Source organism: Chiroxiphia lanceolata, chromosome 3, assembly GCF_009829145.1.
Source record: "Chiroxiphia lanceolata isolate bChiLan1 chromosome 3, bChiLan1.pri, whole genome shotgun sequence".
NCBI lineage: Eukaryota > Metazoa > Chordata > Aves > Passeriformes > Pipridae > Chiroxiphia > Chiroxiphia lanceolata.
In genome coordinates this window covers 61,340,699-61,364,708 of record NC_045639.1, presented here as the reverse complement: position 1 = coordinate 61,364,708, position 24,010 = coordinate 61,340,699, and the positions used below count along the sequence as shown (strand labels likewise).

The following is a 24,010-nucleotide window of genomic DNA, read 5'->3' as shown; positions in this document are numbered from 1 at the left end:
TTTACTAGAAATGGTCTTATATTACTGGTACATTTCTAGCTGTCCCTATGATATCTCTTACCGGAGAAGAATGCAGTGGTTACTGTGTTACTGTGATTACTGTCAGGATGTCCACAAGTCTAAAGTAAACACATTTTGTTTTGTACTGTTAGGGTGCTCATTGCAGTTTAGCATGAGAGAAGAGAAAATGTGAAATTCTAATCACAGTTAAACAAATTCAGTTTTTCATCCTTGATTTAACTGTAGGAATCATAGTTTCACCCATGGGAGTGAGATTTACTGAGTGGAGTTGAGTCTTCTCAGAACAGTTTGTGCTCACAGTCACCTCTTGTAGCAACAAGAGCATCTACTGTCACCCAGCCTATCTTATCATCTGTCATTGTAGGCATATTGCTGATTTTTAGGGTATGCCTCAGTAATGAGTTTTTATATTCTCTTTGACTTCCACTCGTGCTAAAATATGCTAGGCACAAAGCTGTGCTCATAACTCTTAAGATCATGTGAAATAACTCTTTTCTCCATATTCTGCCCCTTTAGTACTGCTGGGAAAATGTAGGCCCAATGAAGAAGATATTCTTTGTGATATGTTGTGCTGATTAAGGACTACTGTTAATGGCCTCCAAAGGATGACATTGTTGAAAAGACATAGTGTAGAGCTAAGCCTTAATAGATAAGTAGATTGAATTAAAAGTTTTTTAATATCTATAAACAGGTATATGCAGTGGACAGATGGATATTCCTTTGAGAGGGTTAAGAGGATCTGGCAGAGAGACAGAAATATTGCAGGGTTATTAGATCCTTCATGAATGACAATTTCTGCTTCAAAGCACCAGCAGAATTATGCAACATACTAATTAGAGAATGCTATATTAAGCAACCTGTTCATTTAAATACTGCAAATTTTCAAAATGGCTACTGACACCACATATATAAGCATTTCCAAGGATGCTATTATAATCTGTGCTTAAAAGAGACCAGAATGGAGACATTGTAAGATAAAGTAACTTTCTTGCAGTCATGTGGAAAGAGACTTAAAAATTCAATGGTATTGTTTCCAGTTAGTAAGAGCTTTAATTTTAAGATTGTATTTTTAACTCTTGTTTAGTTTAACTTACTAGAAACACTAATCAGTCAGTAACACTTTAAGTAGCTACGAAACAGTATTAATTCAGTAATGCTGAGTTTGACTTGAGCGTGGTTTTGAGTACATTTTTTTGGGTCTTTTTAAGATTACAGTGTTGTTGTTGCTCTATGGCATAATTAGGAAGCTTCCTAATTATGAATGGGCTTTCATTTAGATGATCAAGTGGGATAAAAAATGAGAATACAGAAATACAGCAATCAGTCTGAACACGAACCAAGCTTCTGGGTTTATATCCTGATCCTCCTCTAAGTTGACAGATCTTCCAAAATATTGCAGTTAAGTCCATATGTGGTAGAAGCAACTGGCCTGGAAAAGATAACTCTCTTTTATTGTTTTGTTTAATCTAATACTGTTAGCTTGTGCTTCAAAGAAAGTTTAATAGCACTGTTTATTTGGTTTTAATATTCGGAGTGGTCATTGGTGGTAAATGTTGCAGACACAGACATTGGAAATCATGGTGCTAAAGATAATAGGTTGCTTATAACCACATACAAAAGAGTCAGTGCTAGACACAAGGAGGAAGAGGGAAGAAGAGGCCAAGGGTTTTCCTCCCTATGTGGAATTGGCTTCAACACAAATGAGCAATGATTGGGTCAGTACTTCATGAGCCTTGTGCAGCTGATGTGATTCAGATGCCTGGCACAGCAGACAGTAAACTATGCCGATACAGCCTGAAACGTCCCCTTCCTTTTTAATCTTGTTTGTTTTTAGAAGTCAACAGTTGCCTGCTGACAGTAACAGTCAGCTTAAATATTTGGTCTTGATGTCTAATCTCAAATTGTTCATGCATCTCCAGGATACAGTGCCCCATTACTGCCAGCATTATGTATTTTAATGAATGCAAAATGGCATCGAGGAATCAAAACTGCAACATCAAAATGGGAGAAAAGAAAATCACTGCAGCTTTCTTCACTGAGTAACTGTTAATGCTAAAAACTGTTAAACACATTAAAATCCCATTTAGCAAATAGCAGAATGTAATGCAAATTGGAACAATTCAGTGAATAGAAATGTGGAATTATACTGAGTGGATTGTTTCTGTGTGTTAGTGTTTCTCTTTGTTCCAAGATCTGTGCTGAGAGGGAACTAGCTGTAGTTCAAAGGAGAAATAAAATTTGGCCTTTTATTAAAATTTTGTTTCTTCATTTACAGATTTAAATTTTTGGATTTTTTTTTACTGTAAGTCAGCACTTTTTGATATCTAATATCCTAGAGATTGGTTATCTTATTGTAAGGAAAACTCAAAAGCATAATAGCAAAATAAGTGTACAGCAATGGAACAAAGGGCATATATTGAAAAGCGAGAGAGAATTTACTGAAGATCTGGATAGGAACAAGTATCCTTCTCTTAAAACAGTATCAAGAACCTTTTACAGAAGTTCTAGTATCACTAAATCAGATTCAAGTTTCTAACTGAATAATCCACGATGATAGTCCCTCCAAATTCCTGTCATATTCTTAGAGATGGTAAAATTTTTGTTTTTCAGAAGTTTCTGTCTTAATTTCAGAAATCTTCCTTTTTTTCCCCCTTACCTTTCATGTCTGTCTTATTTAGAGTACTCATAAAATCAAGCGGGAAAATATTCTGTCTTAACCTTTCCTCCAACTGCTACAGGAACAACAAAATATTTTTCTAGGATGTTTTCTTATTCAAGGTCATCCAAATAATTTTCAGGATTTTTTGGCAGCCAAAAGATAAATGCCTTACTATGGAGGAAAAAAATGTTTGTTTTAAATTTTCCAAAGAAAATGGATTATTTTTAAACAAAATATATATCATGATAGAAAGGTATTTTTTGCTGAAAAAGACTTCAAAAGAAGCTCTTCAAGTAGCTCTAGTAATAAAACACTGTTAATATTACTGGGTGAAGTCACTGAGCCTTTGTAATACCTTAATGTTCCTTCTGAATTCTCATAAGAATTAAACTCCTAAATCCCTTTCCCCAAATGGATACTACTGAGGTAAACTACACCTGTTTCTCATTCATTCATTCATGACTAGCTTAACGAATGAAGATTTGGGAAGGGCTCTACCCACATTTGCTACAAGTGCGCTGGTGGCTAAAGAGGCCGATGCGAGATAGACAAGTCCAGTTGCAAAAGGCAGAGGAGAAAGACTCCTTGGATAGTATCGGCAAGATGCCTGTTTCTCATAATTCCTGCAAGATTATCAAAAGACTCTTATCGTTTCTCTCATCATACTTCCATGCTTTTGAAATAAAAATCATGGTCAGTGTTTGCCTAAACAATGGCTATTTAGGCAATGTCTAGCATTAGTTTTTCTCTGTTATTGGGGAAAACAGGATGTATGGTAGAAGATTTCCTTTCATTTACATACATTTTTCTTTGATATACATAATACTTAGGTTCTCGATCCTTGTGGACAGGGATTAAATCTTTTTCAGAAGTCAAATCTCCAGACCTTATAACCAAAACTTAGTAATGTAATATTTTAGAAAGCTGGACTGGTAGTTCATAAATTTTGAGGGGTCTGCTTAGTGCCAAATTTGCTCTATATGCAACTGCAATGCAAGTTGACACAAGTGGCTTGCAGGCCAGGAATAGCCTTCCATCTCCTGCTACTGTGCTGTGAGACTTTTTTAATCTATTTTTATCAATGTGTGTCTGACCATAGTCTCCCTCACATGATGAACGAAAATAGTAACAAGCCTACAGACATGTAGTTTAGAAGAAATAGATGAATATGAAAACCTTTTTTTTAAGTAGGAAGACAGAAACAAGCACTGAATGTCACTATAAAGTATTTGTTGCATTCAGCTGCAGATACACTTCCATCTAATTTGCCTGTTTAATTTCGGTTACATCCAGACTAAGAAACGTTATCATGGAAGCTGCTGACCACACTTCAACAGGAAGAAAGGTGGCATCTGCAGTGGAGTTATGTGACTGTCCTCCAGGCTATGATGGTACCTCATGCGAGGTGAGTATCATGGTTCAGTCTAGTTCCATTGGGCTAACACTGTAATGGTTGTAAGCAGCCAGTAGACCTGTGTTGGTAGAAGATAATAAGAGAGCTGCCTGTTCCTGTTAGGAATTTGGTATGACTTGACTTATTACCCTTATTTCTAGATAACAGTTCATTATATTTGAAAATATTTAAAATCTGAAGTTTTAAACCTCTGTGGCGATTTCTAAATTATGAAAAGACATTTTGGTTAATAAAAAGGAAGTGAAAACAATATTTGTTCTCTTCAGCCAATTGATAATATGAATGAATGCACCTATTACAATTACAACGAAAATGTCAGTTGTCTGACATGGGCATAACAAAGCCGGATCAAATTATCTGAGTTACCATGGTTGAGTTTCCTCTTTTGTTTTCCCAGGGCTTTACCATTTGCCTTGGTGTCATTGAGAATTGCACATGTGTTCTTGTGAGGATTGTTTCATTCTATTTTGGTCCTGTTACGGATAATAACATAGACACATGCTCAGAAAAATACCCACTTTCCTAACAAATTCATTAGTTCACACAGAATGTGTTCATACAAGTATACATATGAGTAACTAGCTCACATGGGCATAGCTTGGGGTAAATAGAAGCCAAAAAAAAATTCTTCAAAAGCTTTGCCTTTAAGGAAATAGTTTCAAACACCAAGATGCTCTGCTTCACAAAACTACAAACAGTATGCCATTTACACAGGCACTCTAGGCATTTGCTTGTCAACTCTCTTTTTCTTTAAAATTTTTAATGCTTATATGTGATATTTAGGGCTTAGAGTCTAGTCTCATGTGGTTGCTTGTTGCTGGGGCTAGATAAACTAATGTAGAAAGAAAGCCTGAAGGAATTATGGATATTCCTATCACTTCCAAAATGGTACAGATAGAAAAATAACTGGAGAGGAATACCTTGCTTACCTTGGCTGAGAAATAGTTTTAAAGTCTGACCATTGTCTGTCTGTTCAATTATTTTCAGAAAAAAGCTGGATGTAGTGTCATTGTGCTTTACACTGTTTTGTTTTACTTGTCCATTTTTTCTCCAAATTCACTTTTAGATGTGATGACCAAGAAAGCAATTGGAAAAGCCCTGACTGTAGATATTTCAATATCTATTTTTGTTGTAGAAGTTGAAGGACCCGAGTAGAATTCCTGTCTTGGTGTTGCTGAATTTCTCTGTCCAACATTGTGTCCTTCAGTGCTAAACATTCTCTCCAATTATAAACAGTCCCTGAAATTTTATATATATGTAAATACTTTCTCCACAAGAGAAAGTATTTACATATATATATATATCTACAAATTTAAAGTTCCTATGCATGCTAGTGGGCATAGGAAAAAAAAAATAAAGTTTTAGATTTCCAGACAGACTGCAGCTAAGAAATTATGGAAAGGGAAGTTGAAAATGTCAATTTAAATTTTTTTTTACATGTTTGTTTTTTCCTCTGAATACTTTTGGCCTTGTCCAACACTTTACTTCTGTCAGCTTCAGCCTAGCAGAGTTTCATTTTCATTGATTTTGTGCAGATTTTCAGTTTCATTTTTTTTTCTTTATTTAATGTAATGTATTTGTCTCCTGCATAATGATGTTGTTCTACCTGATATAGATGCTGCAGCACTAAAAACAACCATTATTTACTTATCTTCTTGCTGTGAATGTTTTGACGTGATCGGTCTTCAGAAGACAACCAATCCCATCTAAAATATGCTCTCTCTTCTAAGATTGTTCCATTGCATAAATTTGGAATTTATTTTTTACAAGATTCTGGGCAAATAAAATTCCTACATTTTTGCATGTATATGAACACAGAATTGCATGAGCACAAGTAAAGCAGATTATGTTTTTAATACCAATTGGACTCATTTTTGATAGTTACTTCACTCATGAATTTTCTGGCCTTTATTTGTCAACATCTTCACATCTAATTGCTCTTCTCCCACAGATTTGTTCCCATTCTATCTACTCTTTTCTTCCATTGCAGAAGAAACTGTGTTTAACTTGCATCACAATGATGGTCAAGAACTTTCCTGACTTTTCAATGTTACATAATTTCTCTTGTTAAAATCTCAATCTGTAAGCTTTTAGTTCTACTCTACACCTTGATGTTGATATTCCATGTCTTAACCCTTAGAATTAGTGAGTTTTGGAGCCTTGTTTTGTGCGACATCAATTGTATCTGGGCACAAGACCATTATTTTCATTCACTGAAAGAGGAAGACATAGATTTTTGCAGAAACCACTGGCATCTCATGCCCCAGAAATTTAAATAAAGTAGTTTCTTTTAAGCTGATTTTTAGGTTTGGGATTTTATAATTTTAGATTTTAGTTTTTAGTATTTATAGGGTTTTCTAGGAATGCATAACAAGGAATGTAAAGAAGGAAAAACCGGGATAATGTCTCAGGTTTTGGAATTTTTTTAAAGAATCATTTCAAGTCATGTTTATATTGCTTTCACATTTTTCAGGAGTAAGACAAAAAGAGATATTTTTCTTTATTTTTATAAAGAAGAGTCTTCTTGTTACCTTTTTATAGAGTCTATGTGAAGGGGAAGGGATTTTCTTTATTAAATTATATTTTTAGTGTTCTATTAGTACAAACTTTCTCTTTGTACTAGTGAGATGCTTTTGAAGGTCAACACTGTCATGCACCTTTTTATATTATGCAAAGTCTTTGGATCACATGAGCAGTCTTACTGTGGAAGGATAGTTTGCAAAATTATAAAGCCATTTGTGAGATATATAGTACAGAAGACTGCTGCTTGACATCTTATGAAGAAATGAAATAGCTGAATTTTTGCTGATAAATCACGGTTGTATGGTATCACCTTTCCTACAAAATAACTGGCCATGCATTTAATATTGATTTAAATTTGACATTTAAAAAAAATAAATTAAAAAATCAGAGCACTTTATTAAAGGGAAGTTGCTAATTACTAAGAAGCACAATTTGTAAATAACAGGATGGTGGGTTTTTCAGCCTGTGTTTTATTTCAAAGCAGCCTTATGTTAGAGTCCAAACAAGACAAGGTGCACAATTGCTCTTTGTGGCTGAACTTCTCAGAAAACGTTTTTTGTTGTTTTGAGGTTTTCTTCTCTCCTTCTCTCTCCTTCAGTATTTCACCTTCTGGCTGTTTTTCAGTCTGTACCTCTTGCTTTAATGCTGTCATATTTCAGTCCTTCATTTCTCTGCTTTATTTTACCATTTCAGAAGAATGATCAAGTTAAGGCTGCCTCTAATCTCACATCTGCCACTAGGGCTAAGGTTACTGCAAAGCCACAGCACTAGGAAGAACAACTTTCTAGAGAAATGTTGGTATTTTTATTCATTTGGCAAGTATGTTTTTTGCAGGTCCAAACATCAAAGTCAACAAAATTTTAAAAATCTCATTCCTTTCTCTATTCAAGCAACAGTTTAACTTTTCATCTAATTTATCTTGCAGTTGTGCTGGCCTCAACACAGACGTGTGAATGGCACAATTTTTGGTGGAGTCTGTGCACCATGTACATGCTTTGGTCATGCAGACTCGTGTGATGATATCACAGGAGAATGCCTGGTAAGTGTCACTACAGGAAACTTGATGGGCATGGCCAACATCAATTCAATATACTAGTGCAACTGAATTAGTGTACTCTGAGACCTGAAATATTCAAGAACAAAGCCAGTGATTAACAGAAGAAATATTTATGTTGAACTGTTATTGAAATTTAGGATCCCCTCGTATATGATATCTCTTATAGTTTAAAAAAAAAGGGATTTTCTTTATCACATAGGATCTATGTTTTACAGTAGAATCAATAGTATAAGGTATGGCATGCAGAAAGCAGCAAATATATTAATAATTTTTCATGTAAGATTTATCTCCTCCCACTTGTCTCCTGCAGTATATTCAATTTATAGTATGTAGCAGATAACTTTGTAAATTCTCTTCTAGTTTGATGAGAAGATATTGTTAGTGGCTTCCTTCATCTAAATTCATACTAAACCCCAAAGGAACATTTAATGAATTGTACTTTGGAAAAATAATAAAAGCGTGCAATCTGGCCTAAATCAGCTTATTTTTTTTTTGCTATGGAGATTTTATGTAGTTACCTACTAATTCAGCAATTAAATCTACGATATTATCCATAGCAAGCCTACCAGCACATGACTATTTCCAGTCCATTCAGTAGCCTTTTGGAATGGGTGAATTATGCTGAATAGACTGTTCTGGTTGACTCAAGGGCGTTTTTAGTTTTATATTGTCTGACATGGCATGAAACTTGAAACAACATGTCTCATTTCATTAGTCTTGCAGAAGCACAATTTAAGCCAGTGCCAGTTTAGTGGGATATACTCTCGTTTCCCTGCAGAATTTCAAGCAGGTTCTGCAATGTGCGTGTTTCTAAATGTTCCCTTTTATTTCCTTAAGAAATATCTGCTGGGAAAATTCCAAAATGAAAATTCAAGCTTTTTCCAGTATAATTTGACACTTAAAATTATTACTGTTCTTCCTGTTTTGCTCATAGATGTTTAATTGCATTGCAGTGCAAAACAAGATATCTCTGATGTGTGGATCAATGAATTTTTCAAATTGCCTTTTCATGAATAGAAGCTTAAAATGGTTCTCAATTTGATTACACTGTAAGCCTAGAATGAAAAAATATGTTTGACATGACAGTTATGTTTTGAATCCTTCTCTTAATATTCAACAAAAATGTTTATTAGTAGTGTAATATGGATTTGTGTTTCTTGAGAAAAATTTCTTACATTAATGACTGTAGTCTCCAGCTACGATGTCTATAATATCAGTGTGGGATAAAATCAATTAGCACAAGAGAAAGGGAAGGGAAAGTCTTGTTTAAGATGTGTCATAACTGTTGTCTATTTTGCTTAGAGTACATAGCCAGATGCAAGTTCTGAGGTTGTTTACTTCAGTGTCTTCAAGTTTCAGCCCTTGCACGGGTTTCCTCTTTATTTTTGTCTGTGGCACCAGCCTGGATAAAACAGAAGGCCATGTAGTTGCCTACTGTATTGCTTTTGTGCGTTTCGACTGTTGTGAACTGTTAACTGAGACAGTGGAGCTCCCCCTTCTGATGCTTTAAGGATGCTGGTGTAAGATAATACAGTACTGACAAGGAAGTCGAAAATAACCAGTTGAAGATGTACTTTAATCTATACACGTTATCAAGCTGTCTGTGTTTTATGTGCTCTGTCTGAGCTTAAACTAGATCATACCATAGAGAAGAGGTGCACAGGGAGCTTAAAATCAGTTCTGGATTTTCTTGCATCTTTGAAAGCACTGTAAGTCAGATTGGCTAGTATCTATGCAGGCTATTAAATGCTGCTTTTCAATTTGGATCATAAGCCTTTTGAAGTGAAAGAGAGAGAAGTCTGAATGCTGAAAAAGAGAAATGTTTCACATCAAAGGCATTCTTTCTATTGAGGTTTACACAGCCTTTTGGCCTCCTTATTATTATTCATGGTGTTTTTTCAGTAATACAACAGACAATTTAGGCACCTAATTTACTGATATGATAGTTCTTTTTGCTCTTCCTTAGCTTTGAAATGTAGCTGAAAAGAAGCTGAAATATGTTTTTGACTCATGATAAAAGCTCAAGTCATCTGCTTCAACACAGGCCTGTATAAAAAGCTCATTTTAACGCATATCTCGCAGTAACCTGCAAAGCCCTTTGATCCACGCAGCAGCCATAGGGAGCTGCATGATACATTGTTCTCATTACCATTGTGATACACATAACTGCTTTGGTACATAGGGCAAGTTCTAACATTCAGAAGTACTGTTTTTAGTGTTACACATACAACATTTACAGTAGCTTTAGGAGTTGGTTAAACTTAAACCTTGTGAAAAGCAAGCACATTTCAATGTTTCATTCATTGCAGGATAGAACATCGCTATTAGCAAGCCCAGAGAAAGCAGTTCTTCTCCCCTAAGTAGTGCTCAAATTGCTGAGTGGGCAGTCCACAGAGGCATCCCTTCCACAGTGTATTCCTTTGTGTATAAATAACATCCTACTATGTAGGATGAGGCCCATGTCAGATCTGGTGGACATGTGCTTTAGACAGTGTTCACCAAAAGAGTGACAAAATGCCTTCATCCATATTTATATGCGTGGAAACAAAATGATATGTCCTAGCTAAATGCCGAACTACCGGCTCTTCCGCAAGTGAAAATAAGTAAAGCCTCTGCAACATCCTGATGACATTTGTAACACCAGGAAAGGGAATTGTCTGTGTAATCTTGACATTACGGTAGTTTGAAAATACCAGAAGGCTATATTCGTGCTTCCAAAGACATTATACCATTGTCAGGTCTAGGCGTCTGGGGAATATACTAGAATAGGCACCCAGGCTTACACTTTCGCTTACTTTAGCTAGCTTTAACAGCTTCCCTGGTTGTCTCTGTGACAGATATCCTGAGGAAGGGCGTCTGTGTGCCAAAGGCACTATCTTGGACTCAGTCATACTCCCTGATTAAAGTTTTATTTTCATCGCTAGCATTCTATTCTGACTGTTTCTTTCCATGTTCATACACATTCGGCTGCATATGCAGCTAAGCAGGAGTCATTTTTCAGTGTGAATTAAAGGTTCCCTGATACTGGGCATAAAGATGTTAATTTTGTTTGTTCCAAAACAGAAGAGCTGCCTCGGTAGGAAATGGTGGAAAACACAATTCAGGACACCAGCAATAAAGTTTTCAGGGTACAGACTGAGTCATACATAAAATTTCAGACAAAAATAAATCCCACAGTCTTACTTACCCAGAGGTTGTCCAAGAGAAGTTTAATGGTGTTTAGAGATAAAAGAGGTCCAGAAAATTGATGCGTTCAAAATAGTATGTGGAATTTCAAAACATAAATATTTAGACATAAAATGAGGGGAGACCTCATAACAGTCTTAAAACTTCCTCACCAGGGAAAGAGGAGGGGCAGGCACCGATCTCTTCTCTGTGGTGACCAGTAACAGGACCAGAGGCAATGGCCTGAAGCTGTGTCAGGAGATGTTTAGACTGGATATCAGGAAAAGGTTCTTCACCCAGGGACTGGTTAGGCACTGGAACAGGCTTCCCGGAGAATTGGTCATGGCACCAAGACAAAGTTCAAGAAGCATTTGGACAATGCCCCCAGGCACATGGTGTGATTCTTGGGGTGGTCCTGTGCAAGGCCAGGAGCTGGACTTGATCCTTCCAACTGTGGATATTCTATGGTTCTAAGATTGTAAGGAAGTAAACACAGATATCTGGATTGAGGAGATTTAGTCACAGTATGTGGAAATGACTGATTAGTGCCAGAAAATATTTAATCAAGAAAGTGGTCAGGTCTTTGTAACATGAATTGTTTTCCCACAAAATGGAAGGTTTCAGGTTTTTTATGTTAAAAAAAAAGCAGAAGCTGCAAATACCACTCAGCAAGAGATGCAAAGCTTTAAAGTAGTGTGTTAGTTCCTCTCACTTTAATAACATCCTTGACATATAAGCTGTTCATATTCTTCAGAAACTTTAAGATGTGACTGAGGATATTTAAAGCTAAACTTAACACAAAAAAAGAATCCATTATTTTTCAGAAAAAGCACAAATAATTTGACATGATGCCTTTAAAAAGTTGAATTGCAAGGGATTTTTCTTTTGAAACACTTAAATTGTTTTTGACACGTCTTCTTTGAAAAGCGTATCTTATTGTTCCCAGATACTTTTTTGGTATGGCTGGTAGATTCTCTTTTAATGTCAGCACTTGAAATAACAATCAAACGGACTTAAATGACCTAATGAAGTTGATTTTAACCCAGCCGACTGTTCTAAAGCCATAATTAAGAGTCTCAATAAGTTGGTATTAGCTCACAATCTACTAAATATATTAAAGTATAATATCGTGACAAATGCTTTCATTTTGAAGATGTGCTGGTTGCATGCACTAGCAATAAGAATGCACCCTTTGAAACAACAAGCAGCATTTCTGGAGATGGATGCTTTTGACTCCAATGCACTCAAGACTAAAAAGGGTATTGTGCTTTTTCAGCTGCCCAGGTGTATGGTACTGGCTATGCAGAGCACAATGCAAAAAACCTTCGTACAAATCATTACAATCCTGGAAAGCTGTGAAGAACTCAGTGTTCTTTAGAATACTGCTGTTTTCTTTACTGAGAATAAATTATGCGTTTCAGACAGTAAGGCTGTTGAATAGCAATCAGTACCATATGCATGACTTATTAAAATGAGAAAACTATTTTCTAGTGTTCTTAAAAAACTATTTTAACTTAAATCATAAGTTTGAAAATACCTACACCTTAAAAAAAAAACCAAAACAAAAACAAGCCTCAAGAGTTTTTAAGCAGCAGCTTGAGTAAAGAAGATTCTAGATTTGATCTCTCCTATTGTCTAAAACACACCCCATTAAATAAAATCTGTCTCATGGCTTTCATTTTGGCCTTTTCAAGTTGTCATGTGCTTTTTCAGTCCATACACAAGCACATCAAGATGGCATTTAACAACCAAAATCATTCCTACTCCTTTCTCTGTTTTTCATTGTGAGAGGACTACACTTGGGTATCTTGTGGCAAATAGCAGTGAAAGGAATAGTGTGATGTGCTAAAAATGTGGGGGGAGAAAGGAAAGAGATTAAGCCAGAAAACTAATTTTCTGAATCTATTATGGATTCTACAAAATTATTTAGAATTTCTAAACCCTCTATGTGAGAAGGAAGAAGAATAGAAAGAGTAATTACTCTTTAAAACTTGGTTCTTGCAAGTCATCATGGGAAGTCTATTCTCACAGGAGCAATTTCCGTTCTGCTAAAACATTGTTTAATTTGAGATGAGCCAAAAGTTATGTACAAAAATGCAAATCTAGTACTACCATTTTTATGTTGCATGTTTCATATGCTCAGATTAACTCTCTCTTCTATTATGAAAGCCATTCATGTAGACAAACACACACTGTTGGAAAGGGCCCTATATACAGCGTACTTGTCCTTGTTTCTACTCACAAAATAGAGTCTGGATGCTATTCCAGCAAATAAGTATTAATTTAGTAATTCAGGCTTTACTACTGTTTACAAATACAGCTAGCCATATACCTTGTAAAATGAACTAGTGCACTTACATGTGAAATGTAATAATTTCTTTTTATAAATTATGTAGTGTGGGCTTTATTTTTGGAATCAATATCTGAAAACAGTTTGTCACAAAATATGGCCTGTTGCAAGACTGCAATACTAAACCTGTTTTATGCTTCTCTGAAGGTTGGTTTTCTTTAAGCAAGCTAGAACAATAATACAGCTGTTGTTTGGTGGAAATATAAAGGTTTGCAATTAAATATTCTTTTTGTTTTACATAGAAAAAAATTATCCATGAGAACACAACTACCCAACACACATGAATCATGTATTGTGATATCTAACCTCTAGAACTGTTTCTCAACCAGCAGAAAAAAAATCAGAATATATATTGCAGAGCTGTTACAATCCTGGTGTGATGATGAACCAGGTGAATTTATACATAAGTTTCCATATGTAAGTTCTCTAATAGTCAATTTATACTTTTCATCTTCTGTTTAGGACTGTAAACACAACACAGGTGGTTCATATTGTGATAGATGCCTTCCTGGCTTCTATGGTGATCCTACTAAAGGGACAGCTGAAGACTGTCAGTTGTGTGCTTGCCCCTTAAATATACCTTCTAACAAGTAAGTTGTATATTTATTGCATATTACACTTTTTCACTTAGTAAATTGCATGATTTCTTGATTTATAGTTTTGCATTTACACTTGAAATCTTTTCTTGTTTCAATCAAGTAATATACTCTGCAGTATAAAGTTTTAATTTTTGCAGTTTTACAGAGTGCTTCACAGACAGGCAAAGATCAAGACAAAAGCTGAATAAGACTAATTTAGAAAGAACAACACAGCATTTCCATTTGGAATCACTTTTAGAACCAAAAACTAGCATTTGCTTGTCTGTCCTTCTTAAGAGTTGTTGTTTCTAGTGTTAAAGCTCAATTTACAAATTTAATGGGTAGGCTTTTTCGGTAACTGAATTTAAAGTCAATTTATGTTGATCAGATAAAATAGTGAAGTTTTCTGCTCAGTGCTTTGTTTGGAAGCTGAATTCATCCTTAGATCTTATGAGCGAAAATATTGTGTCAGCATATCTCAGAATAATCACTGTTGTTTTATTAAATAAAATACTAGTGAAAAGTTATTCAAAACTCTGATCTAAGAACCAAAAGCTTTTATGCTACTCCATAGCCTAATTTAATAGACTGAGTAGCTTGAAGATTTTTTCATTGGTTTTGTCCCAGTCAATACCTGAAAAATAACAGTACTAAAATAATTTTACATGATGTAGTTGAATAAAACTGAACCCTGTCTGTGGCATTGCGTCCTATTAAAATTGCACTGTTCAGAGAAGGAATAGCCTAAGCACTTATGAGCAGAAATTCCAGGGGATTGTAGAATGGGAGCCTGCCTTCCTGTTAGCACGGCTCTTGAATTGGTTTTATTAGATATATATGGGTTTATTATATCTGCTGCTCAGGCATAGTTCCTCTGACATCCTCATTACTTAGTATTTCCTTGCATCGTTAATTAATTATCTTTCTCTTGTTTGAGAACACTATGCTGACAAAACAGGAGAAACACTATCACATTTCAGTCTTGCACAGACGTGCAACAAACCAGGTAAATAGGTTGAATTTAGGTTTTGATTGGCAGAATGCCTGGAGACTTCCATTATGTATTTGTCAGAGTTCTGTGTGCTTTACTTACCTTTTTTGAAGTTGAGAGTCCTCTTTTTAATATTTAGTTTTCTTAAAAATTATAGGTACAAAATACACAGTATAAATATTCTTTGAACTGTGAAACTGTGTTAGTCCTGAATCCTACAAAGTTCAGCTTTGTAGAACTCATTGTAAGGTTCAAGGTCTCATGACATTAGAGTTATAGACCAATTACTTAAAAAAGAAGTTGTTAAAGATTTAATGTGTTACCTGTAGATTTTAATTCCTGCAGCATTTAATTTCTAACATGACATAACATGGCATCTGTAGGTCTTTAAGCTTAATATTAATTTCCTGCTACACAGAGAATATTGTTCACGTAATAAGCTTGAGATATATATTTTTATTAAGAAATAAGTTTTATCTTTTATAACAGTCTAATTTCTTTATGATGTTTGTAGTGGTTCCCATCACTGTTCTCACAGCACATGACTCGTCGTTTTCGTTGCAGTGCCACATAAGGTGGAGGAGAAGTGTTCAGTTCATTTTAGAAATGATGTGGTGATGGTATTGTTCCATAGTTGACTTAAGTCCCTCTCCTATTTTCTAATGGCAGGAGTTTCCATATGCAGTCATTGAAGCCAATTATAAAACTGCCTTCTGAAGCACAACAGTCATGAGTGGCTTGCCATATGTCAAACAAGAGCACTTAGCCAAACCAGGAAACTAAAATTAAGTTATCTAACTTGTTTTCTACATCCTGGGCTGTATTTTTCACTTTTTCCATATATCTACATATATGTGCTTATATCATGCAAATGAGATCAATACCCATATTATAAATGGTATACGTAATGGATGCTTGACTTCTTTTTCCTATCTCTTCTCATTAAGGAGTTTCAAATAAACTGATTTTCTTCTATAAAGATTATCAGACATACTACTAAGTAATTTTTTCTACTAAATGTAGATGTCTGGGATAATTACTGCTCTTCTCTTGATGTGGTGATAAATTTAATATAGGTAACAAAGACCCTGACAGGAATGCTTTGTCACCGAAAATGGGAGATAGAAGATATCTCACTAAGCCTGGGAAGGTCACAAGTAAACTCATAGTGTGTGAACTAGGAATTCAAGTCGGTCACAGAATTTTAATATTTTCTTGGAGTATTAAATAAAATCACAGACAAATTCTCAAGGGATATTTTCCATAACATACTTGTAAGCCTCTAGGAAGTCCTGTCTCCCAACATAGACTTACCACATATATACCCATACTGTGTATTCATATTGTCCCATGTCCTGTTATTAATGTTGTTATCTTATGTAAAAACAGTAAAGAGCGATGATAAATCAAGAGGGACTACTATTTTTTGAAGCTTATTTTGACAAATCAATACTTACAGTTCTTTAGTATTTAGCACTAGCAAGTAACAAGGTTCTTAATAATCAGAAAGATAAACCCTTCTTAGCTTGATATCACGTATTTCTTTATAGTATGCAGGTTGGAATTTCTCAGTATATTAGTGTTTAGTGTTGAGATGTGGACTATTAAGTCAGAGAAAGAATCTAGGAGGCTAGGTCTGAGCATAACCCTTAAAACATGGAAATTCTACTATTCATTATTATTGCTTAGTAATGATAATTATAATAATGATGCTCTTATCATCATCATGATTACTACAACATTTTAAATGTATGCAGTTGAATTCAGAGTTCTTGGTGAAACTTTGGTACAGTCAGTTTTGTTCAATGCTGTAATGAGCTGTGATAGCATCTCCACAAAGTTTCCCATGTAGCTCTTGGAAAGAGTGAGGCTGGGACTGAGAAGCAGGAACTTATTTGAAGTAAGTCAGGTGCTACTGATTATATTCAATGATAATGTGTGCTTTCATTGCTATTAAAAAATAGAACGAGCAATTATTGTTTCTTCAACTGACTCCTCATGCATTCGTGGATCTATTATTAAGTAAATGACATTGGAAAATAACACAAACATAATCCTTATGGGAAAGAGAAAAATCCCAATACTTATCTATGTTTATTGGACCTGATATTCCCACACTTTTCTTACTGATCTCTTATGTCTGTGAGATAACATGGAATAAAGAATAACTGAGGACAGATCATAGGATGGATGACTCCTGAGAAGTGGGGTCTAGTCACCAGCATCTAATCACATTACATTACCCTAATTAAGGTATTCTGCCTTCCCTGTGCCTATTATTTTCCAGAAACTGTCATGGTATATCCTGCTTTAATACATCCAAGGTTGGATTATATCTATTTGTTATTATTGTAGAATTAACTGTTTGAATATACCTTCCCTCTGATGTCTTTGTTGGAACAATTCTGTTGCTTCTCAACTTCTCTTTTCCTGGGTTACAAAAGATAAATTTAGTGTCTTCTTTTCAGGTAGCTGTTTTGTTTTCCCCTTGTGAATAGTCACCTCACTATGTACCTGCTCCTATTCTTTTATTTTTATTTTTTTCCTTTTTCTATTTGTTTGATCAGAGTTGATTACCATTGTTTAGATGAGGTCTTATAAAGATGCTCATATGTCTCTGTCTCTAATAATCATTATAGAATTACAGAAAAACAGATTTCCTCTTTTTCTGTGTAGTCTCTTTTAGAGTGTCAGGAGGTTTCTTCAGAGAAGTGTGTTAAAGGAGAAAGATTATGGAAAGCAAAATGTTAACAGTGAGGGAACACAGTTCAGAGTTAAACAGACATTGAGAGGAGGAGCTTGCAAATGCCTACAGTATCTTTATTAATAAAAAAAGAAAAAACCAAAACAGCCAAAATTAATTAGAGCATAGCCTTCTAGTCTGCAAGCTATTCTTAAACTTCAACGTGCCTGTGTGGCCTGTAGCTTGAGGTCATTGGCACTTGATTAACTCAAATGTGTTCTCTGGGAAGCTGCACCAGATATTTCCCTTTTTGCCCCTCCCCTTTCTTGTTCACTGGGTTCCTTTCACAGCCGACTATACACAAAGTTAACTGAGTTTTTAATCGGTTGTCCTTCAGAAAGATTTATATAGGGGCTGCATTATGGCATAGATTGTTTTGCCAGGCCCTGGGGGGCACAAACAAACAGCTGTGCATTCCTGCCTTTTTAATGGTATCCAGACCACTCAGTGGCAGGCTCAAGTCCCGTAATAACAGGCTATTGGGATGCTGCCATCCGTTGCTCTATATTCAGTGTCGCAGAAATAGCAGAGTCATTCCAAATTCAATTTGCTGGAGTCGAACTTAAGCCCTATGTCCCAGACCAGAATCACTTTTCCTGTGCACTGTTTTGCAAATTAACCATCTCTAAAGCGGGAAGAGAATTATGCTGTTAACCATCTTTTCTTTATGTTTCATCTTTGTCCCCCTTCTTTCTCAATATCAACAACACAGCTTTAGCCCAACATGCCATTTTGACCGAAGTCGTGGATTAATATGCGATGAATGCCCTGCTGGATATGTGGGACCACGCTGTGAAAGGTAAGCAAGCACCATGCTATTAACCATATGACATTTGAAACAAAAGTATTGATCACATGAAACTGTTCTACCTTTTTATTACTTCCCCTTCTTATTCCCATTCCTGTGTTCTTAAACTCCCTGAAGAAATTCCTGTGTATTTTCCTTTGATATTGCATACATGAATTGGTGTTTTTCTAGTTGTTGTTTTATTATTTTATGGTAAAATGTAAAGTTTCCAAGAAGCATTTTCTGAGAAGTAAGAGTCTTTGTTAAAAAAGTTTCTTCTAGCATTTCTGTCACTCTTCTTTGATTTTTATAATTCTTTTGTCTCTTTTTTCATTTGAACGTTTAGAGCATGGTGAATCAAATATGCTGTAAATTACTGATGCCTCTTTTAGAGAAGTCAATATGCAGCAAAATTACAGCTCTTCTAGCATGTTATTTGTAGATTTTGATTATTTTTAAAAAGAATATTTTACATTTTTGTTGCTTCTTGTTCCCTGTTGCAGTCTTTATTTAGCAAGTAGAACAAACTATGCTTTAATGAAAAAAAGATAATTCTTCTTTGTCAAATAAATAGAAAAGCTCAATATATATTTCCTACACTTATTACTACCTCTGCAAAAGCATTATTCTGAAAGGATCATATAGAGAATTTAAATGAAACAGACAGCTAACATGAGTGCTGGTGCTAAGCTCCCAGGAACCCTCTTCCACAGGAGGTGAGACCACGCAAGCAAAGGGATGTAATCACTGTATCTGCATGCCTTTGGTCCCTTGGGTTTTCACATGGATAAAGCAGCTTTCAAGAGCAGTTAATGTGCCAGGGGACCTCTGCTAGTTGTTTGAAGGTCATGAGGAATCGCTATTGGCTTTGTCTGCATTATCCCAGTCCCCTATGACCCTGCCAATGGCACCCACTGAAGAGGGGCTGGCAAAGTTAAGGGGCGTGAAAACATGGCACTTGGATTTTTTAGCAGGCTTTTGCCATTTGGCACTTCCATGAGCTGCTTGAAGCGTTTTCCAATGTAAATCCTAAAAAAGGTAAGGTTTCTGAATGAAGATTTACAATAATCTGGCTGAGATGAGAAGAAATAGGAATGAACCAAGAGGAAGAGCCAACCAGAAAAGCAACAACCTGACCATATGCTGTGAATCTCCCTATAGTCCTGTCTTTCCAATTTGCAGCTATTTCCTTTTAAATCCCCTGTTGTGCTATAACTGTCCTAAAGTGATAGTGCAGGCTGTCACCTGTTTCCACCCATCATCACCAAGTCTGCTCCTGCTGCGTGCTATTTCTGCCTGTCTTTTACTGTCTGTCTTGGAAGTCATCACCTTCTTTCAGCTAGTGGGCTGTGAAGTTAATGATGGCAGGAATAAATCACATCAAGAGCACTTTGGTGGCAGTTTGTCAATGCAGGGTCATTGACAGCTTCCATTAGCAACAAGTGCTGTTTCTGAGTGGAGTGCAGGCTGTAGATGAAGTAGGACAGAATCTGAATAAATGATGAGCTTGGATTTTAGCCTGATTTCCTAAGGAAACGAGGCTAGTGTGATCTTTTTGTGCATGTCTGTCTGGCTGCCTGCAAAGTCATCTGAACTTGTAGGTCAATTTCAGCCAAATTTGGCAGAAGGATAGGAGGTCTCAAAGATAATAATTGTTCCCAAATGTTTTGTGAAAAGAAGTGGCTGAATGGAGGTTAATAAATCAGGACATGTCATAGCTAAGGGGGAGAATATTGTGTGAACTCACACCTGATTAAACAGCAGAGAATACATGAGATAGAGAGAGAACAAGAGAGATTACTAAATGTTCTGCCCATAAGAAAACTTTCACAGGGCAAGGAAAAAGTGCTACTGTAGCCTGAGGGCTTACTCCCTGCTGAATAGAACATCCTGCAGCAAATTAGCAGCCCTTAGCCTTGTAACCATAAGATATAAATCCACTGGAAATTAGACCATTAATTCCAATGCTCACAGAACAATTTGCTTTTAATTTTAACAAGTTGCTTGGAAATGTCTGCAGCTGTCAGTAATAATGATCAGGAGAAAGCGTGTCACCTTTTGCTATTAATAGTGATTCTATAATTGCTGAAAGAGTTTACATGAAATTCTTTTTCATTTTAGCAACTACAAAGTGACAAGTGATCTGAGCCACGTGATTCATTAGCTGAACAATCCTAAATTATCATGATATACTAAGTATCATGAAGTGAGCATGCACAGTACTGTACTTATTCATCCTAAAAACACATCCTGTCCCCTAGAGAGATATATACACATGTCGGGGTTGTAAAACGCCAAAAAAATTCCTACTTCTTTCACCTGTACTCTTCAGAAAAATGTTGCCAAAATTGCTCAATGTTCTGAACGGTCTAGCTCATAACACCATCGAAATAATTGCAGGTATAAACTGTGTTGAGAGTTACCACATACCTATAATTGTAGAGAAACTCCTGCTTTCCCATTTAATATTTTTCCCCAGCAAATTAGACATAAGTTTTTTTCCTTTTCTCACTGCTCACTTTTCCAAAGACAAATGAGGTAAGATGGACATTCTCTTAACTTCATAGAAAGGATCTATGAGAATATCCTGGGCTCAAAGGATGGCTTTTTGACATTTACAGGGTGATGATATGCCTTTTCCAAATACAGTCTTGATAGAGATAAGAGCACAAAGCTTTAGGGAAAAGAAGCAAAATGGGTAAGAGTCCTGTAGTACTCCATCATTTATGTACATAGTTCCAGTAACCTTTTCCTTCAAGAAGGAGAGATGAGAGATCACACCTTATGTGTGAGGAGAAGGGTGAGCTGGCTCATGTCCTACCTTCCCCCCCACCTTCCCCATTCTTCAAGTCTAGCACAGAGTGCCACCAGCCACAGTCTCTCACAAGTACTGTGGCTTCAAACTACTGCTCATTCTAGCTAATATAATTCTTCCACTAGTGCCAGAGGAGCAATTCTGTATTCCAGTGCTGATGGGAAAAGGGTCAAACATTTCAGGAGATTTGATACAACAAATGTGTTAATGCAGGATTGCTTACAGCTTGCAAAGGTAGGCACTCTGACGTTAGAAAATGCAAGATTTATAGTTGGTCACACAACAATAACATCTGTGCTGTGCGTCCGAGTTAAGATATCTAACTGTGTACTCACAAGTTTCTTTCTCCACAGGGCTTTTGCCTGATTTTGTACGCAGGTTGAATGCACATAAATTTCAAGGCGTCTGTACAAATAGTATTTCCAGACTTTAAAGTGTTTGCATGTGTAGCCTTAATTAACTCTGTCCCAAGGGCTTTTTTTCCAGTAAATATAAAGAAATGTATAAAATAGGCCTACCTGTGTTTCTGTGCGTACATGTGTATATACACAGCACCACAGAGACTGCTATAAGGAATATTAACTCCATATGGACCAGGCCCAGTACGCATACATATACATATATTTAAATAGTATCCCTGTGTTTGGTACCAGTTATGCTAAACAAAACCAATGTCAGTCACAGACACACCTACATTTGAGACTAGAAGAGAAAAATATGGAAAAAAAAAATCTTTCTTTACTGCTTTTACTCCTATTTTTGTTTATTTTTTAATCTCAGGGGTGTTATGCTGCACTTAGCAGTCATTTATTTATACACGTGTTTTGTGTAATGCATAAAAGTAATTTTCCATGCCAGATACATTATTGGTGTTTGTTAATCTAAACCTTGCCAAACATATAATGCTTTCAATCTAAGAAGAGTAGCTGAAGTAGGAATGTCCTTAAGGGAATAAAGATGGAATCAGTGGGTTTTTTAATCTTCCGCTACTACTTCAGGGAAAGTGGGAGAAAAAGAGGAAGACTTTACAAGTACACAATTTTCTTTTAAGCTGAACTGATTTACTGCTACTTTCAGGATCATCTTCATTGGATTCGAGATTATGTATGTATATAAGTAGGATATGGCTAAGAGATGGTAGTGGGTTTTTCTAATTTTAATTATCAGAGTCCAAACTGATGAGAACACAAAGAGTTATCGAGGTCTCCTGCTATTAATAGAAGGAAATTATTAGCAGTGCATTTTGCACAAATCCTTGGGGTATTCCTTCTGCGAATTGCTTGGCAAGTTTCTGCGAATGCTGTCAGATATGGAACTAACCCCTAAATAAAAATGGAAGAGGAAAATGAACACAAAATTAACTGAAGTCAAATAGATTGGTAGGACCGAAAGATACAGACAAATACACCAGTAGTAAGTGAGAGAGATCTTAGCAAAGTGTGGATTAACTTCAGGCATAATCTGGTCTAGATAAAGTAAAATAGCTGCATAAATTATTCAAATGTTCTTGGTTTTTCATAAAACATGGCTGTTAATTGTTACATACTAAGATACATTCCTGGCCATTGTAACTGAGATATCACCGCTGAAAAAAAGCCAGTTTATTTTGGTGAAATTAAGCTAAAAATCAGTATTTTGTGTTTGCTGAGATATCCTTCATAAAGGAAAAAAGTATCCATTTCTTTGCAGGGAATACAGTAAATGGCTACATTCATGACAGATTCTGAAATAAAATGCCTGTATTATTCTAATGACAAGATTTTGATGTGTTGTTGCTACGAGGAGATAATTGTGAGAGATAACTATGATAGCACAGTGGGCTAGATTGTGAAAATTTTACTCATGGTCTTAAGTGCTTAAATGCACCCAGACTGATGGAATATTTATACATATTATTCATCTATGGTCTGCATTGTGTATATTTTTAGAGAATGGAAAAAATCCTATTTTATGTAATCTCTTACTGCAAAAAACTCTTCAATTAGTTCCTACTGTGATTTCCTCTCTAGTCTCAGATATCCATTTCTTATAATCTTTGCTAATGATATTGAATAATATTTAACAAATGTTTAGACAGCTTTGCTTAGGATCCAGTTGAAAGATTGATGAGATATTCTGGAAGCAAGGAAAAGGATGAGCTCGATGTACATAAAGGGATAAGAGTGAAAGCAGAGTGGAGCTCTACATTCCTTTATTAGGATGATACACAAAATCTTTGCTCAACCATGCCATCCAGTACTATTATGAAGTAGAAAGGATATCTGTGTACATTAGGACTGCATTCAAACTGATTTTAAAATAGTGGAAACCATTAATTTATGCAATGTGTTTTATGTACTTTCTGTTTTCTTTATGCTAATTGAAGTTCATCTGAGATGCACATGAATAACTTCATTAGCTAGAAACGGGCAATTTTTCTTATTTTTCTTCACTGTCTACAAGTTGCTCTTACAATGAAGTGTGAGCAAATGTACTGGAAAGGGAAAACAGACCAGAATATAAATAGGAAATAGGCTGTGAGATGAGTAGTAATTTGCTTTAAATACAGAGTCATGTTAGGTCAGATTCACTAACTTGTTTTACATGGTCCTCACAGGAAATTACTGTTGGGCAAGGTGGAAAAGAAGGTGATATTTTTAAACAATTCTCTTAAAATGTGAAAGGCACAGTACACACCAACAAAGTTCCTGTGATAATGAGCAGTCTTTTTGTTACCTGGCCATACACAGAGATTAGCAATCCATTAATTTAACAAATCTGACCATGCAGTAGATCAGGGGAAGACTAAGTTGGGGGAGGATCTTGTTAGATAAACAAATTTATGTCTGTATTGCATTCTATTTTTCTAAACTAAACAAGTTTTTAAGGTATAGGGAAAAAATCATCAGCCTTGCTGGTAAATGAGTA

The 24,010-nt window shown here is 35.7% G+C and overlaps 1 protein-coding gene across 2 annotated transcripts in view; it reads left to right on the top strand.

Annotated features, from left to right (window-relative positions):
• Nucleotides 1-24,010, top strand: part of LAMA2 (laminin subunit alpha 2) — a 359,058-nt gene that overhangs the window by 199,518 nt on the left and 135,530 nt on the right. For both annotated transcript variants that reach the window (XM_032682503.1, XM_032682504.1), the window contains exons 15-18: nucleotides 3,974-4,085; nucleotides 7,543-7,656; nucleotides 13,652-13,779; nucleotides 18,214-18,300. In XM_032682503.1, the coding sequence (XP_032538394.1) occupies nucleotides 3,974-4,085; nucleotides 7,543-7,656; nucleotides 13,652-13,779; nucleotides 18,214-18,300 (441 nt within the window). The remainder of the gene's footprint in view (nucleotides 1-3,973; nucleotides 4,086-7,542; nucleotides 7,657-13,651; nucleotides 13,780-18,213; nucleotides 18,301-24,010) is intronic.